At 45.3% G+C, this 18,687-nt stretch overlaps 1 protein-coding gene across 1 annotated transcript in view; it reads left to right on the top strand.

Annotated features, from left to right (window-relative positions):
• The first annotated feature begins 16,217 nt into the window (after nt 1-16,217).
• Klhl40 (kelch like family member 40) overlaps nt 16,218-18,687 on the top strand; it is a 9,392-nt gene continuing 6,922 nt past the window's right edge. Inside the window, exon 1 of the mRNA XM_015489426.2 lies at nt 16,218-17,461. Within this exon, the coding sequence (XP_015344912.1) occupies nt 16,304-17,461 (1,158 nt within the window). The 5' untranslated portion in view covers nt 16,218-16,303. The remainder of the gene's footprint in view (nt 17,462-18,687) is intronic.

Raw genomic sequence — 18,687 nt, 5'->3', positions numbered from 1 at the left:
CATGGAGCCCCAGGATGGCAGGGACCAGTGTCTCCCATCCATGTGCTCAACCCCAGGGGTGCTCTATATGAACCTATCCCTCTCTTGTCCCTTCAGTCCCTGGGGACCTCTGAGGATTATTTTATTGCACAGCTAATATATGTAGCATGCTCTCTGTGCTAAATGGAATCCTAGGCCCTGGGGACATACAGTAAATGAGACCCTAACCCCTGGATACGTATAGCAGGGTCAGACAGGACCTCCCGGGACTGGGAGAGAAGCGTGTGGGCAGGTCCAGTGACAGAGAGAAGGCAAAGGATCCCAAGAGCTTGATGTTGCCTTTGCATAGTCCCATTTGTTTGAAAGCCACAACTTCAAAACGAGGCTTGCCAAGATGCCTGGGAACTTCTGGTGAGGATTCTTTATCTGTGTTTCTCCTCTCTCGTCTCTCGACACATCCTTTTTCCTTTAGCTGTCTGTCCTCTGCCCCTGACCCCACCCTTCTACCTGCTACTATTTTCACAATAGTTCCAACTTCACATTCCACAGAGCCTTGGGCTCTCACTGGGCCATGGCAGAGACTGCTGGGTGGCAGTGGGTTGCGAGTGGTGGCCGCAGTGGTCGGCATAACTCGAACACTCACCTTCACCCAGTTTTGCCCTTTGGGTCCACGCAGCTCACAGACCCCTCTCACCCAGAAGCCTAGGTGAGAACAGCAAGGGCCCCTGGGGGAGGTTGAACTTTCTGTCCTAAAGCATGGTAGGCAGCCGTGAGAAAGGACGTGCACCCACCCCCCCACCCCCCGCCTTGGGCCTACACCCCAATTATGTGGCTTTCAGAGCCATGGCTGGTAAAGAAGCGGTCAGGCTGGGTTCTGCTGTAGTGACAAACTACCTCCACATCTCAGAGGCTCAATGCCCCTGGCTCAGGATGCAGCTCCAGAGCAGGAATTCTCTACAAGGAAGCTCTCTGTGGATCCATCATGTTGACAGAGTGATTAGAGCCAGGGAGGACACAGGCCGGGGAATGACACCTTGACCTTTCAGGGCTGCCATCCAGAGGTGGCTTAAGAACACTTCTGCTTGTCTATCATTATCTAAAGTTCCATGGCCATGCCTCAGTTCAAGGGGATGTGGAGATGCACCCCTGCTGAGTGCTCATCCTGGAAACACGGATGAGCAGCAACATGCTCTCCAGCGGCCAGGCTGCTAGGTGACCAGCCTGTGGAGCAGATTTCTAAAGTCTCTGGAGGGTCAGCAACAAAATGGAAGAGCAGCATCTAACAAGGCTCTGGGCAGCTGGAGGTGGAATGAACCTACTTGGTTCATCCACAGATGACAGGCTTGAGGCCTATGCAGAGCAGGGAGGAGGACGGTCCATCCATCCTCTAACCATATCTCCAGGGAAGAAGCAGCAGCTCGGTTGGACGGCTTCTTGAGCCTATCTTCTCACCCTTGCCTGAATCCAGCTGAGATAGAGCCTCTGGAAAACCCTGTGGCCAAACCTATCCCCATGCACCCTGAGGCCTCTGCCAAAGACAGCAGCTGTTACAGACTGAGAACACTGTACAGTCACCCCTTACCCTGCAATCTTCGGAAGTGTCAGAATCTAAGAGTGTAGGCTCAGAGAAACAAAGCCTCAAAAAGCAGTGGATCCAGGACTTGAGCTCAGGTCTGTCAGGTACCAAGGCCACATTCTCTAGGCACTGCACAATGCCCCTTCCCCTCCGATCGACACAGAGCTGGGCCCATGGTGGTATTCAGGAGAACCAGGGATGTTTGCAAACAATGGAGCCCCTCTAGCTAATTTAAGCAGAAAACAATTTTATGGAAGGCATCAATTAAATCTGAACAGAACCAGAGACTTAATCTCTGGGGGTGTTGTGGCACCTCCTTCTCCACCGAAAATCTGAGCTAAGCTTCTCCAAAAATCTTCACCATAATTGATTTTAGGACTATCAGCAAAAAGTCTCTACAAAAGAGTTCAATGTAAGTGAACTTCCTATTTTCCTGTTGCTCTATTTTACTTGGCTACTGGCCTGGAAGAAATCAGCACTCCAGGTGCTGAATGCCTCTTTACTAGTTTTTCACAAACATTTATTCAGTATAGTATTTTGTAGAAATGTGTTTGCAAATGCGAAATGTGATAATAAAAAGATAAATCCTTTAACAAGGCCTCTGGCCTTGAGCTGAGGCTTCACAGAGATGTCTACATTCTTAAGATAAGAGAAGTTACCAATTGGGCTCCTTGGTAACAGCTGGCAGGGGGAGGAAAGAAAGGGGAGAAGAAGCTCTCCCCTTCTCAGGTGTTGACCTTGAAGGGTTAACTTGCCCAGAATAGTGAAAGAAAAAAAAAAAAAAACTGCTTTTATGTGAACTTCTACAGACTGTGAACTTCTGAGCCCCTCCTCTTACACACTGAGTATAAAGTTCTGAAACTACCTGAACTTGGGGTTCAGGGGATTGATTGATTACAACGAAAGCTATGCCCTCTGAACCTGGCTGCAGCAAAATAAAACTGTTTCCTGCTATCTTTGGTGCTCTGCCTCGTCTGTCTCCTACAACAGGATTACATAGTCAAGAACAAACCCAAACTACTCTCCAGGACTTGCCCCAGGGAGGTGCAGGTGCCTCGCCCACTTGAAAGTAATGGTACCACGGGCTGCACACAGGAAGCTGTCTTAGCTTGCCCCATCTGAATCCAAGTCTCACATGGGAGTATTTAATTGACAGATCCAGGTCACATGTTTATACCCTAGCTGCAAGGCAGGCTGGGAAAGAGAGTTATGCCTTCCACTTTGGACAGGTGGTGCTCACAAGGCAGTTCATTCCCAATCAGAACAAGGCTGTCTCAACCTGTTGGGTGCCAGGAACTGTAACATGAAACCACCATCTAGCATCTTACTGCCCAGTGGCAGCAAAATCCTCCTCCATACAACAGGAACAATATTCACACCCACCAAAAGGGCTCTTGACTAATAACCTTCCTCATAGAAATAAGAACAGATCCATCTTCTCCCCAAAAGGGGACCATGTAATTTCTCATTGCGAACTGTGTCTATCTCCAAACCCAGAATCTGCTGGCAATCGCTGCTCCTATTCTAGCTCAACTGTGATCCTGTTTCAGTGTTTAGAAATGTGTGGACTCTATTTAAATGTGAGCACCACCAACCAGACCCTTTATAAAGCAAAAGGGAAAAGGGAGGAGGAAAGAAAGCTCATTACTATAAATACTTAAAATAGCTAAGCTACGGAACCAACGTAAGTGCCCTCAACAGATGAGTGGATAAAGGAAATGTGGTATATATACACAATGGAATATTGCTCAGTCATAAAGAAGAATGAAATTATGGCATCTGCCAGTAAATGAATGGAACTGGAGACTATCATGATAAGTGAAATTAGCCAATCCCCCCAAAAAAACCAAAGGCTGAATGTTCTCTCTGATATGCACATGCTAACACACAGTAAGCAGGTGAGGGAAGGATAGGAGTTCATTGGATTAGACAAAGGAGAATAAAGGGAACGGAGGGGGGATGGGAGTAGGAAAGACTGTGGAATGAACTGGACATAACTCTACTATGTTCATTTATAAACACATGATCAGTGTAACTCACATCATGTACAATCACAAGAATGGGAAGTTATACTCGATGTATGTATAATGTGTCAAAATCCACTCTACTGTCATATATATATCTAAAAAGAACAAATAAAAAAAATTTAAAACAAGATAAACACTTAACTCTTATCCAGTGAGATGTTAATTTTAGTTGTCATCTTGACAGAGCTAAGGGATGCCCCGGTTGCCCCAGGGAGGTGCAGCTGAAAAAAGAAAATCCTCACCAATGTGGGTGGGCATCATCCATTCCACTGAGGGCCCAGACAGAACAAAGAGGCAGCAAGGGCTGGAGGTGTGGCTCAGCGGTAGAGTGCTTGCTTGCCTCCCACCCGCCAGCCCCTGAGTTTGATCCTCAGCACCACATAAAAATAAATAAGTGAAATGAAGTATTGTGTCCAACTACAACTAAAAAAAAGTAATAAGTTAAAAAAATGCAAACTGTGATAATAAAAAGATAAATCCTTTAACAAGGCCTCTGGCCTTCAACTGGAGCTTCACAGAGATGTCTACATTTCTAAGATAAGAGAAGTAACCAATTGGGCTCCATGGTAACAGCTGGCAGGGGGAGGAAAGAAAGGGGAGAAGCAGCTCTCCCCTTCTCAGGTGCTGTCCTTGAAGAGTTTACTTGCCCAGAACAGTGACAGAAAAAAAAAAAAAAACCTGCTTTTATGTGAACTTCTACAGATTGTGAACTTCTGAGCCCCTCCCCTTACACACTGGGTATAACGTTCTGAAACTACCTGAATTTGGGGTTCAGGGGATTAATTGATTACAGCGAAAGCTATTGTGTCCAACTATAACTAAAAAATAAATTTAAAAAGAGGCAGCAAAAGCACAAATTCTAACTCTGCCACGGCTGGAATATCCATCTTCTCCTCCATCCTTGACCTTCAGTCCTGGTTCTCAGGCCTCTGGTCTTTGGCTGAGAGTTAAGGCATTGGCTCCTTTGGTTGTGAGGCCCTTAGACTGAGCCCAGAAAATACCCCTGACTCTCCTGGGTCTCCAGTCTGCAGATGGCAGGATGCGGGACTTGTTAGCCTCCATAGTCATGTGAGCCAATTTCCATAACAACCCCCCCCCCCCCGGCAATATACATACGTACCTTATATATTTCTGATTCTCTGAAGAACCCCGAGAAACACACCTGGGATGGTCACAGGAACTCACCTGGAAGGGTGTCCCAACTCTGTAAGCTTGAACAATAAGAACCCCTAGTAGTCCTGCAGGGGGTGGCTTTAGTCACCAGCTTACCTTTTTATAATTTTCCCCAATTTTTTAAATTACAATGTGATATGATTTGGGTACGAGGCCTCCCCCAAGTAGCTCATGTGTTAGGCGATGGGGGAATGTTCTCAGGTGAAATGATACGATTATGAGAGCGGTAACTTCATCAGTGGATGAATCCATTCTACAGATTAATAATTTGAATAGACTACTGAGTCAAAACTGTAGGTTGGGGGGCGTGGCTGGAGGAAGTAGGTCCCTGGGGGTGTGGCCCTGGGATTCTATCTTGTCCCTGGCTTCTTTTACTCTCTGCCTTCTGGCTGCCAGGAGATGAGCAGCTTTCCTCTGCAGACCCAGAGTCTGACGACCATGAGTTAAAACTTTGAAACTGAGCCAACACGAACGTTTCCTCCTCTAATTTGTTCTTGTTGGGTATTTTGGTCCCAGTGACAGAAAGCTCACCCAAGGTGAAATTCACGACACATAAAATTAAGCTTTTTAAAGTGAACAATTCAGTGACCATTTAGTGCATTTGGAATGTTGGGTAAGAACCACCTCTCTCCAGTACCAAAACGTTCTCACCACCTTGAAAGGAAACTTCCTGTCCCCATTCCCTCTTGCCCCCAGCCCCTGGCAAACACTGATCTGTTCTCTGTTGCTGTGGGTTTGCCCACTCTGGATATGTCATGTAATCGCACTGTATTTAGCCATTTGTTCTGATGTCTCTCACTCAGCATGTACTCTGTAGCAGAATTTCATTCTTTTTTATGACGGACTAATAGAATCTGTTGTCTTGGGTCTCTCAGGATGGGGCCAGACTCCTTCTTTGGCTTGTTCTTGCAAATCAAATGGTCCAGTGGCAGTCTCAGCTTCCAAAAGAAATGGAAAGACGCTTGAGCTCCCTAAGAAAACAGTCCTCTCTCGGGTACCATGACCTTTTCAATCAGCAGAGTCTAAGACACAAACAAGGACGTGAATTCCTTGTGACTGGGCCTGTGGCTATGGGAGAAAGAAGTCCCTACCCCACTCCACATCCTGGTTCTGGGGCTCAGGCATGCCAAGAAAAACTGTGCCACATATATACCGGGTGCAGGTTTAGAGTATATTTTGTGACCTGTAGACTGCTCCCCAGCCCGGCAGGCCCAAGTCTCCAGACTGGTGCCTTGTTTGATCCTTTCGTGGACAGTGGTGTAGGAGGCACCTAGCCATCGTCACACAGCTGCCAAGTAGCCACACCCACGGGCAACGTCACCATCATCATAACTTGTGAACAGCACAATAAGAGGGCTAAAATTTGGAAACTTGAGAAACTGCTTAAAAACAACCCTCCTAGGACAATTTCCTGTTAACACTTGGCTAAGACTGTACCCTTTTAAATTCATGGCAGAAATCTTTAACTTTTATGGTTTCTGCTTAGTGGACTGATTTTTTTTTTCCTAAGCCTACAACTTATCTCCTCCTTAGGATCCTTCAGAGGATTAAATTTCTGGAGATAGTGACTGCTTATTTTACCCTGACACCGGAATGAGTTTGCCTGGGTACAGAATTCTACATTGGATATTACTTTCCTTTCATTGTAGATGTTATTTTGATTCTGGATCCTGTATGTTGGCCTGTTGCTCCACCCCACTCCTATCCTGTTGTGACCTGTTTTTCTCCCATGGAAGTTCTCAGAATCTTTGCTTACAGTCTCCAGTTTCATGAACCTTCACAACGCTCTACTTGGTGTGGATTGTTTTTTTCCTCATCCATCAAGCTAGATACTTGGTGAGCTCTTTCAGTCTGGGACGCATTCTTGAATTCTGGCTGTAAGCAGTTCCTTTCCACACTTTAAGACGTGATCTTGAAGGCAATGATCTTTTTTTTTTTTCTTCAGATTGGACCCCAAACACACAGGCAACAAAAGTCAAAATACACAAATGGGATTATATAAATTTAACTAAGGAACTTCTGCACAGCAAAGGGGAAAAAAATCAACAGAATTAAGAGACAACCTACAGCATGAGAGAAATTTTTTGCAAATGGTACATCTGACAAGGGATTGACATCCAGAATATATAATGAACCAAAAAAGCTGAAGGCAAAAAAAAAATAATAATTTAAAAAAAATGGGCCAAAGAACTCAACAGACACTTCTCAAAAGAGACATGCAAATGGCCAAGAGGTATGTGGAAAAGAATGCTCAATTTCACTAATCATCAGAAAAATGCAAATCATAATCATTATGAGATATCACCTCACCCCGGTTAGTTTAGCTATTATCAAAAAAACCAAAACAAAACAAAATGCTGGCAAGGATGTGGAGAAAAGGGAATTCTCCTACATTTTGGTGGGATTGTAAATGTGCCCAGCTGCTATGGAAACCAGTATGGAGATTCCTCAAAAAACTGAAAATAGAACTACCAAAAGATTCAGCAATTCCAGTTTGGAGTAAACATCCAAAGGAGATGAAATCATTATGCCAAAAAGATACCTCCTCTCCCAAGTTTACTGCAGCATTATTTATAAGCTAAACTATGGGTGAGGTTTTATCGGTCAAACTTCACTTTCACGTGTCACACTTTTGGTGTTGTGTCTGAGGATTCTTTCCCTATCCCTAAACACTGAAGATACTCTCCTGTGAGATTCCTTAGAAAACTTGGAATGGAACCACCATTTGACTCCATTATCCCACTCCCCAATCCTTGGTATATAGCCAGAGGACTCAAAATCAGCATACTACAGTGACACAGCCACATCAATGTTTATAGCAGCTCAATGCACAATAGATAAGCTATGGAACCAACCTAGATGTCCTTCAATGGATGAACGGATAAAGAAAATGTGGTATATATAGTCAATGGAATATTATTCAGCTTTAAAGAAGAATGAAATTATAGCATTTGCCAGTAAATAGATGGAGTCGAAGAATATCATGCTAAGCAAAATAAGTCAAACCCCCAAAATCCAAAGGCTGAATGTTTTCTCTGATATGTGGATGCTAACACACAATAAGCAGGGGGAGGGAAGAATAGAAGTTCATTGGATTAGATAAAGGGGAATGAAGGGAAGGGGGATGGGAATAGGAAAGACAGTGGAATGAATCAAACGTAATTTTCCTGTGTTCATATGTGAATACACGACCAGTGTAACTCCGCCTCACGTACAACCACAAGAATGGGAAGTTATACTCCATGTATGCATGATATGTCAAAATACACTCTACTGTCATGTATAACTAAAAAGAATAAATAAAATTTTAAAGAATATACTCTCATGTGTTGTTTTTTTTAATCATGTGTTAACTTTCTTTTTTAAAAAAATTGGAGTATTATAGTTATATATAATAGATGGATCCTGTGTTTTTTTCCTAAAAGCTTTATAGTATCATGTTTTGCATTTTTTAAAAATATGTTCATTTATTTAATTCTCTGAGTCAGACCCTGACCAGAACTGCCGTGTTTTTGTGTGTGTGTGTGTGTGTGTGTGTGTGTAGTTGTGGTAAGACACACATGCCCTATCGTTTTAATCATGATTGAGCATACAGTTCTATGGCACTATGTACATGCACAATGTTGTGCCGCCATCACCACCATCCACCTCCAGAATTCTTTGTCGTTCCAAATTGAGATTTTGTGCCCATGGAACAATAATTTCCCCTTGCATTCCCATTCCAGGCCTGGACAACGTCTGTTCTACTTTCTGTCTGTATGAATTAACTACTCGAGGAAACTATATAAATGGGATCATACGATATGGGTCCTTTTGTGACTGGATTATTTCACTTAGCCTAATGCACTCGAGTTTTGTCTGTGTTGCAGGATTTTCTTCCTTTTGAAGGCTGAATATATCCCAATGTTTGTATATACTGCGTTTTATTATTTATCCATTGATGAACATTTGGATGGTCTTGACATCCTTTCTGAAAATCATTTGATGATACATGTGAGGGTTTATTTAGTGGCTTTCTATTATATTCCATTCCTTTTAAGTCTCTTCCACAGTTCATATGTCTGTCTGCATATTAATACCAGACTGTTTTGATTACTGTAGCTTTGTAGGAAGTCTTGAAACGAGGAAGTATGAGACCCCCAACTTTGTTCTTCTTTCTCAAGATTGTTTTTAGATATTTTACATCTCAAGCTTATGTCTCATCTTGAGTTTATTTTTATATGTGGTGTGAGATCTAGCATTAAAGTCTGTTTGTTTTGGTCTACAGTTTCTCTAGCACCATTTGTTGAAAAGGCTGTCCTTCCTCCATTAATCTGTTTTTGCACCTTTGTCCAAGATCAGTTGAGCATATTTAAATTCGATTTCTGGGTCCCACTGATCTGTGTCTAATCTATGCCAAAACCATACAATTTTGATTACTATAGCTATATAGGAAGAATTGATATCAGATAGAGTGATTCCTCCTACTTTATTCTTCTTTGTTAGGATTATTGTATTTATTATAGGGCCTATGCCTTTCCATATAAATTATAGAATAAGTTTGCCTAAATTGATTAAGAACTTTGCTGGCCAGGTGTGGTGGTGCATGCCTGTAATCTCAGCCACTTCGGAGGCAGAGACAGGGTTATCTTAAGTTTGAATCCAGCTTGGAAACTTAGCAAGAGTCTGTCTCAAAATAAAAAAATAACAAGAACTGGGGATGTAACTTAGCAGCAGAGCATTTGCCTAGCATGCACAAGGCCCTGGGTTTGATATCTGCAATATCATAAAAACAATAACAAAATTTGCTGGGAAGAATTGATATCTTTACACTGTTGAGTTTTCCAATGAATATTGTATATCTTTCCATTTATTTAGATCTTCTATGATTTCTTTCATCAGCATTTTGTGATCTTTGGCACATAGATCCTGTGTGTTTTGTCAAGTTTATGCCTAGTGTAAATTTTCTTTGGAGTAACTATAAATAAATGATATTGTTTTAAATTTCAGTTTCTACTCATTCATCATTAATAGATAGAAATGCAATTGATTTTTGTGTTGATCTTAAGTCCCCTGACCTTGATGAACTCATTTATCAGTTCCCAGAGTTTTCTTATTAACTTTCTTGGATTATTTAATCTTTATTCCTGAAAGATAGTCTTCTTGTATATAGAATCCACGACTGACAATTCTTTCAGTCTTTGAAAAATGTTGTGCCACCTCCTTCTAGTTTCCATAGTTGCTGGTGAGAAATCTGCTGTCATTTGAACTGGCAATTTCTAACTCCACTCCTACCCTATAGGTAATGTATCGCTTTTCTTGCTTTCAAGATTTTTTATTTGTCATCAAGTGCGGTGATGCATACCTATAATCCCAGTATCTCAGGAGGCTGAGGCAGGAGAATCAAGTTCAAAGTCAACCTCAGCAACATAGTAAGGCCCTAAGCAATTCAGTGAGACCCTGTCTCTAAATAAAATATAAAAAGGGCTGGGGATGTGGCTCAGTGACAAAAAAGCCCCTCGGTTCAGTATCTGGTACCCCCCCCCAAAAAAAAGATTTCTTATTTGTCTTTAGCTTTTAGAAGTTTAATTATGATATGTTTTGTTATGAATTTATTTGGGTTCATCTTGTTTGAGATTTGTTCAGCTTCTTCATTCTGCTTAATTGTGTCTTAAATTTTGGATGTTTTTCAGCCATTATTGCTGCAATTACTCTTTTTTAGTTGGACACAATATCCTTACTCATTTATTTTTATAAAATAAAATTGAACCCAGGGCCTCACATGTGCTGGGCGAACACTCTACCGCTGAGCCACAACCCCAGCCCCTGCAATTACTCTTTTAGCTAGCTCCACTTTCTTTCTCCTCTTTCTTGGATTACAATAATACACACATTGGATCTTTGTTGCTGTATCCCTGAGACTCTATTCACACCTATCTATTTTCTTTCTGTTGTTCAGATTAAGAAACTATTGCTCCGTCCCTCATCACAGTGATTTTATCCTCTGTCACCTCCTCTCTTCTATTGAGACCATCCAGGAAATTTTGTTTCTGTTGTATTTTTTCAGTTTTATCATTTCCATAGGGTTCTTCTGGATAACTTCTATTTATTTGCTGAGATTTTCTATTTTTAAATTTTTGTTTTAGGAGAATCTTTAAATTATCATTGAAGTAGTTTACGACAGCTGCTTTCAATTCCTTTCCAGATAATTCTAACAAACGATTCATTTTGGTGCTGGCCTCAATTGATTCTTCCATGTTCCAATTGTGGTGTTCCTAGTTCTTGGTATGATGGGTGGTTTTCAATTGCATCCTGGACATTTTGATCATCACGTGAGGAAATTCTGATTCTCGTGTCATTCTTTTGTTGTAAGAGGCACTCATCTTGCTTAAGTGTCGAATGCAGGTCCCAGCCTATGCTTGTGGGCTAAGATTCAAATGAAGATTTAATTGTCAGAACCTGTGTAATGTTGCTTTCACTTGCTTGGTTTATCTGAGGGTGCTGTGGCTCACACTGGTTCCTGCTGGTGCTGCCTGATGGTCAAAGGAGCTTCCTTAGGCAAGTCTGCCCAGTGTCTCCCAGTGGGGGAAAAAGTCTCTGGTCCCGTGTGAAAGGAGAGCACTTCTCATGGCTACTTATTGTTAGTGGAGCTTTTGATTAATCCCCCTTGTTGGTGATACTGGCCTGGAGTTGTTGGAAATATTCCTGTTCAACTTGCAAGAGAAATGAGCCTATCTGGGCTACCTCTGTTGCCAGGTTGGGGGGATCAGGGTCATCTTCTCTTGGGGGGCATGTAAAACACATGGCTGCTGAGTAGTTCCTTCCTTCTCAGGTCCCAAACCAATTCATCATTCTCTTGTCAGAGTTATGCTTTGATGACATTATTTTACGGTTTATATTCATACATTATCTTGTCTAAGATATAAGTTGTCTTTTCAATTATTTTTAAAAGCGGAGAACCAAAAAGCTCATTGAAAATTCAACATGTGTGAAGGGACAGCATCCCTATAAGGTGATCTGGCCAGGTTGTCTTTTAAAGGTCCCTCAGTTTTTGCTTTCTCTTGTTTTCCTCTTGGACAGTCATATCACTCAATTTCGATTCCCTGTCTGCAGGGCATCACCAGGCTGCCAGCTTTGGGGGAACCGAGTGGGAGCAGGAGCTGTCCAGTTAGAACATGGAGTTGCTCCTTGTTGGGTGTGTGGGAGACTCCCCCTTCATCATGGAATCCCTTACCCCTCCCCCTTCTCTCCAAAGGACGCCAAGCCCAAGAGCGCCAAATTCAAAAGTTTTCTCAACCAATCCCGGCAGGACTCGGTGTCTGATCGCTGTTCCTGAGTCACCCTGCCAATCAGCACCCTCCAAGTCACCTAGGCAACCCTTCTTAAGCCCAAGCTTGCAAGCTCTCTGTCTCTGCCCTCTTCCTCTTCTTCCTCTACTCTCTTTCTCTTCCTTCCTCTCCTCTCTCTGCCCTCTGCCTCTCCTTTCCGGGCATCCCCCCAATAAATCTCTTGGTTGAATCTCTGTCTCACTTGATGGAGTCACTCGCCTTTCACTTGTGATCACCCTGTTTTCACATGATATGGCAACCGCCAGCCCTCCTGGGTGTCTGTCAAGAGCTCTCTGGTTTGTCTTCTCTAGAAATGAAACCTCTAGCTCTGCCCAGGTGCTTTGGTGTGTGTTGTGTCTCTGCTTCTTAACATATCTTAAAACCAATCCTCCTGTTTTCAGCCTTCTTTACTTTCAGGCTCTGGCGCTGCCAACTCTGGATCTGTTCTGGGGGTTCTAATGAATGAAGGGGTTGCACCTGAGTTTCCATTGCTCTCTCAGGTGGTAAGCTGCTCTTCACAAATCGCCCACTTTCCACAGTCCATGGTGTGTTGCTGGTTAGTAAGTCCTGGGAGTTCCCATTATGTATTTTTTTCTTTTGATTCCTCTACTTTAATTGTAGTAAAGTTCCAGGAAGAAGCAAAAGAAATGTGTGAATTTAATATGGCATCATTAACTGGGAGACTTTCTTCACTTCTATCAAATGAGAGTGTAGGTCAGAAGCAGTGTTGAGTAGGTTCCATGAAAATGAGTAAGGCATTACGTCCATGAAAGGAGGATGGCGAGTTTGAGCCTGGCCCAGGCAACTTATTGAGACCCTGTCTTGAAATCAGAAAATAAAATTATAAAAGGGGAGTGGCTGGGGTTGTAGCTCTGTGGTAGAGCACTCACCTAATGTGTGCGAGGCCCTGGGTTCAACCCTCACTACTGCGGGGGGGGGGGGGAAGCCAAAAAAGAAACCAGGGATTTATTTGTAACCCACCTCCCAAAAAATCTCTAAGGTCAGATCTCATTTCCACCCATGATTTACACCCTGCTCCACCTCTTAAAGTCCACCACCACACATGAGGACTAAGCCTCCAACATAATCTTTAGGAGGACATATAAGGACATATCAAGCAATGACTTGATAGTTGCTGAAGCAGGGTGACAGGTACACAAGATGTCAGAATACCATTCTCTCTACTTTTATATGTTTCTGCATTTTCTGTAATTATAATCTAAAATAAACAGTGGATCTCCATTTCATTCAGGGAAAAAAACCCAAAGTCCTCACAGTGGCCCACATGGCCCTTGTTTTAGTCAGATTTTTTGCTGCTGTGACTAAAAGCCCCCACCAGGACAATTTGGTGGGGGGGGGGGGCTGCCAAGGATTGAACACAGGTGCACTCGGCCACTAAGCCACATCCTCAGCCCTATTTTGTATTTTATTTACAGACAGGGTCTCACTGAGTCGCTTAGTCCCTTGCTTTTGCTGAGGCTGGCTTTGAACTTGAGATCCTCCTGCCTCAGCCTCCTGAGCTGCTGGGATTATAGGCATGTGCTACCATGCCTGGCCCAACCAGAATAATTTTAGAAGAGGAAAAGTTTATTTGAGGGCTCACAGTTTCAGGGATCTTAGTCCATTGAAGGCTGGCTCCATTCCTCTGGGTTTGAGGTGAGGCAGAACATCATGGCAGAAGACTATGGTTGAGGGAAATGGCTCACATGATGATCAGAAGCAGAGAAAGAGAGACTCCACACTCCAGATACAAAATATATACCCCCTAGCCACACCCTCATGAACTACTTCGTCTAGCCACATCCCACCAGCTTCCAGTTACCACCCAGTTAATCCCATCAGGGATTAATTTACTGGTTAGGTTACGGTTTAACATAATCATTTCTCTTCAAAACCTTTCACTGTCTCACATATGAGCTTTTGGGGGACCCTCACATCCAAACCATAACAGCCCTACCTGATGTCCCCACCCTCACCTCTTCCCCAATCTCCTCCTCCCTCTCTCCTCATTCACCGCTGCAAACCCACTGGCTTCCTTACTGTTCCTGGAAAACACCAGGTGCTCTCCTGCCTCAGGATGTTGCTTCCCCTGCCTGGAAACCTCTATGGTTTGAACCTAACCAAATGGAGTCCTTTCAGGGAGTCTACCTCGAGTCCTCCATGTAAATTTCTACAACTTCAATCTATTCTCCCCACGTTCCCTTCTCTGCATCACTTGTCTCCACAGCAGTCTTCATCATCCAAAGTCCTATATCAATTTTTTTATGTGTTGCTGTCCCCTCTTAAGATCCACTCCCAACAAATGCAAGTTCCATAAAGACAGAAATTCCTGCCCAATTCATTCACTGCTCAGTCCTCAGTATTTAGAACAGTGCACAGTAGGTTCTCGAAGAATGAATGTGCAAGTCACATATAAATATTCTAGTGGAACGCCTCCTAGGGAGTGAGCACTATGGGATTCATCATTCTCTAAAAATACCTCATTAAGTCATTTGATAAGTATAAGTGAATTCTTTAGTCAGTACCTTTGATCTTGGATATATAAGAGGAAAATAAGGTCATGATTACTGGAGATTTTTGTTAATCTTGGGAAGCAGCACTGTAGAAAAGGATTCCCCCAGCCTTCAGAGGTGGGCAGATCTGCTTTAGATCCTGAGTCAGTCATGTGGTCATTGTGTGACTTGGCTAAAATGCTGAGCCTTTAAGGCCTAGTCTCCTCATTGACAGTGCTTGCTAGAAATGCTTTTCAGTCCAAGGCTGGGTTGGGGGCTCACCACAGGTCCTCCCTGAGTGAACCCTTGCACTTTTAACAAGGTAGAAAGGATCCCCTCTGGGACCTGCTGGTGATGTGACTGATGGTCAGATGCACTGCTCAAAGGGACAGGCAGTGGCATTTCTGGGATCACAAAAGGGGAGGTGACTCAGTCCTGGCCCAGCCTGAGGTCCTCTCTCCTATCTCCCTGCCAAGCACAAGGTTATAAACAAATGACTCAGAGGAATGATGGGGGAGTGCCCCATAACAGTTCATACCAGTGTCCTGAGGCTAAATTTAACCTACAGCTGCAGCCTCCGGCAATTTGGGAACAAGTTAATCTTGGTGGTGTGTGTGTGTGTATGCGAGTGTGCGCTTGTGCTGTGGGGGGAAAGGATGATCAGGAGTAGGGTGGGCATTGAGGCTGACTGTCCTGGGTCTCAACACTGATGCCTTAGAGCACAAGTGGGGGCAGGAAAGAACAAGCCTAGTAGGGACCAAGGAAAATGAGCCCAACAGCCAAAGTCCTGGAATATTAAAGATTTAGGCATTACTCTTTTGACAATAGAATTCACAATGGCACTCCCCTAGAATGTCAAACCCCTATGGGTCTAAACACCTAGAATAGTAGATCCTAGGGAGAAATTTTTCTAGCATGCCTGACCCCTTAGAATGCTAAAAACCATCTGTGCACTCCAAGGAACACAGGACCTCAGTGCTTCCAACCCTCAACAGGTTGGACTGAGACCCTTAGAGTCTAATTCTCTATCTTTTCATTGTATGGGAGGGAAAACAAACGCTTAACAGAGACATCCATCCTGTCCCTAGCTCCACAGGAAAATGGTGGCTATCTTCAAAGCAGGAGGATCCCAGAGTTGGGGAAGACAAAAGGAAAAGGTCTTCCCATTTTATAGTGAAATTCCACACCCAGGTTCTTGGAGCAGAAAACACGTTGGGTCCAGGGTTTTCCAGAGTTAGATATGCTCCAGAGAGGGAGGTGGAAGTACAGAGAGTGCCCAGGCCCAAAAGGCAAGAAGAAAGGGAGACCCTTAAAGAGAGGCTCTCATGCTTCCCCATTGTCCCAGAGTCACAGCTTGAGCCACCCTCTTTCCTTGAGGAATCTCCAGACCAAGAAATCCAGAGTCAAGGTCTGGATGTGGATTTTTTGGAAATGAGGCAGGAAGGCCTACATCTTTCCAGGAAAGCCCAAACACCCACCTTTGCAGCATGAGCCCCCAGGGTTGAGTCAAGGCTTCTCCAAACACCTCACCCTTGCCCCATGAGCCCCCAGGGCTGAGTCAAGGCTGTTCCAGGAGGGGCCTCTGTCCAGCTGTCTCCTGTGCGTCATGTGCAGGAGGCCCAGCAGCTCATCTTACAAGCCAGGGCCACCTTTATATATAGCCCTGTGAGGACAGCTGCGCAGTCTGAGGGCTGCCCAGCAGAAAATCAGGGGTGCAGAGAGGAACACTTGGCACTAAGGGCCCCCACCATGACTCTGGGCTTGGAACAAGCGGAGGAACAGCGGCTGTACCAGCAGACGCTCCTGCAGGATGGACTCAAGGACATGCTGGACCACGGCAAGTTCCTGGACTGTGTGGTGCGGGCGGGTGAGCGCGAGTTCCCGTGCCACCGCCTGGTGCTGGCCGCTTGCAGCCCTTACTTCCGGGCGCGCTTCCTGGCTGAACCAGAGACTGCCGGCGAACTGCGCCTGGAGGATGTGTCCCCAGACGTGGTGGCCCAGGTGCTGAACTACCTGTACACGTCAGAAATCGCTCTGGATGAGGCAAGCGTGCAGGATCTGTTCGCCGCAGCGCACCGCTTCCAGATCCCGTCCATCTTCACCATCTGTGTGTCCTTCCTGCAGAAGCGCCTGTGCCTAGCCAACTGCCTGGCCGTCTTCCGTCTCGGCCTACTACTCGACTGTGCCCGCCTGGCGGTGGCTGCCCGCGACTTCATCTGCTCGCGCTTCACGCTGGTGGCGCGCGACGCCGATTTCCTTGGGCTTTCGGCGGATGAGCTCATAGCCATCATTTCCAGCGACGGCCTCAATGTGGAGAAGGAAGAAGCGGTGTTCGAGGCGGTGATGCGGTGGGCTGGCAGCGGTGACGCCGAGGCGCAAGCACAGCGCCAGCGCGCGCTGCCCACGGTTTTCGAGAGCGTGCGCTGCCGCCTGCTGCCTCGCGCCTTCTTGGAGAGCCGCGTGGAGCGCCACCCTCTTGTGCGTGCCCAGCCGGAATTGCTTCGCAAGGTACAGATGGTGAAGGATGCACACGAAGGCCGCATCACCATGCTGCGCAAGAAGAAGAAAGACAAGGGGAAGGAGACAGTTGGGACCAAGGAGGCTGACAAGGGCTCAAATGAAGCCAAGACAGGGGAGGATGAAGAGGATGAACGTGTCCTGCCTGGGATTCTCAATGACACACTCCGCTTTGGCATGTTCCTGCAGGATCTCATTTTCATGATCAGTGAGGAGGGTGCAGTGGCCTATGATCCAGCAGCCAACGAGTGCTACTGTGCCTCTCTCTCCACCCAGATCCCCAAGAACCATGTCAGCTTGGTCACCAAGGAGAACCAGGTCTTTGTGGCTGGGGGCCTCTTCTACAACGAGGACAACAAAGAGGATCCCATGAGTGCTTACTTCCTGCAGGTGCCTGGCTGATCTTGGGAGGGACCAGCTAGTGCTGGGTTCTGGGCACTGAGGGGCAGTTTTGGGGCCCAGGAGAGGTCTATGTCTACTTGAGGGCATTTTACTGCGTCTAGAGTGAGATAATAGACCAGGGATGTTTATTGACATCCACTTGCCTGAAAGTTGAAGATAGTTATAGGCAGCTGCACAACTTTGGTATCTCGGTTCCAGATGGATATTAGGTCCAGATTGGAGCATGTTGGGTGTTCTAGCCCTGCACAGGGGTTGGGGTCAGGCACAGTGACTAGGAGGAGCAAGGCCAGTGTAGGAGGAGCATTTGCATGAACATTTGCAAGTCGTGGGACAGGACTTGGAGTATGGAACACATAGTGTCTTATATTGACCATCCTGCCTAATCCTCTCATTGTACAAATGAGGAAACTGAGACTGAGGAAGGATCAGGACAGTGGAATGCTTAGTCCAAGTTGGGGGGTTGTGACTCTGGAATCTCAGGGGGCAGAAAGAATTTCCTGGAGACTAGCAGTATAGGTTTGAGCCTTTCTTGTTAGGTGGAATTTGGAGATGGAAAGGGGAAGGTGGCAGTATTCCTGATCGCAGAACGGTGAGCAAGGGACAGAGACAGGACCGGGATATAGAAAGCTGAGGGGGTGAGGGAAGCCTGGTGCCAAGGTTAAGCTCACTGGCTTAGACTGGGCCTAATCATGGGTGTGAGGGGCAGCTCCACCAGCCAGGCCAGCAGTGAAGTCACTATTTATTTTCACTGAGCCTCTGTTTGTCAATAGGAATTATTCTTCCTGCTTGATAAGGTTGTTTGAAGGTTAACGATGCTAATGAAAGTGCTCATCAGCACAGCCCTCAGCTCTCAGAAAACTTTCCAATAAGAGGAGCCACTAATATCTTTATTATAAGAGTATGGAGGTCGACAGAGCTGAAGACTGTAGATTTTAAGGATGATTTTAAGGAGGTAGGGTTACTTTGAAGTTTCCAGAGCAAGGGGCAGGCAGGCCTCGAAGAGGAAACGGCACTAAGGAAGGGCCAAGGTCACTGTCGGACCTTTCTCCTCAGTTCTGAGCCCTGGTGCCCCATTATGGTGCTACTTCTTGGCTGCTCTCTGCACAATGATGGGATGGCAGAGGGGCACCGCCTCCAGGGCCGCCTCCAGACTGCATTGGTGCGCAGGGAGTCCTACTCCTTTCTGACCAAGGTGGCTGGGCTGGGCTGGGGGC

Source organism: Marmota marmota, unplaced genomic scaffold (genome assembly GCF_001458135.2).
Source record: "Marmota marmota marmota unplaced genomic scaffold, marMar, whole genome shotgun sequence".
In the NCBI taxonomy this organism is placed as follows: domain Eukaryota; kingdom Metazoa; phylum Chordata; class Mammalia; order Rodentia; family Sciuridae; genus Marmota; species Marmota marmota.
Note: the sequence above shows the minus strand (reverse complement) of the source record. Positions and strands in the feature narration are given on the sequence as shown.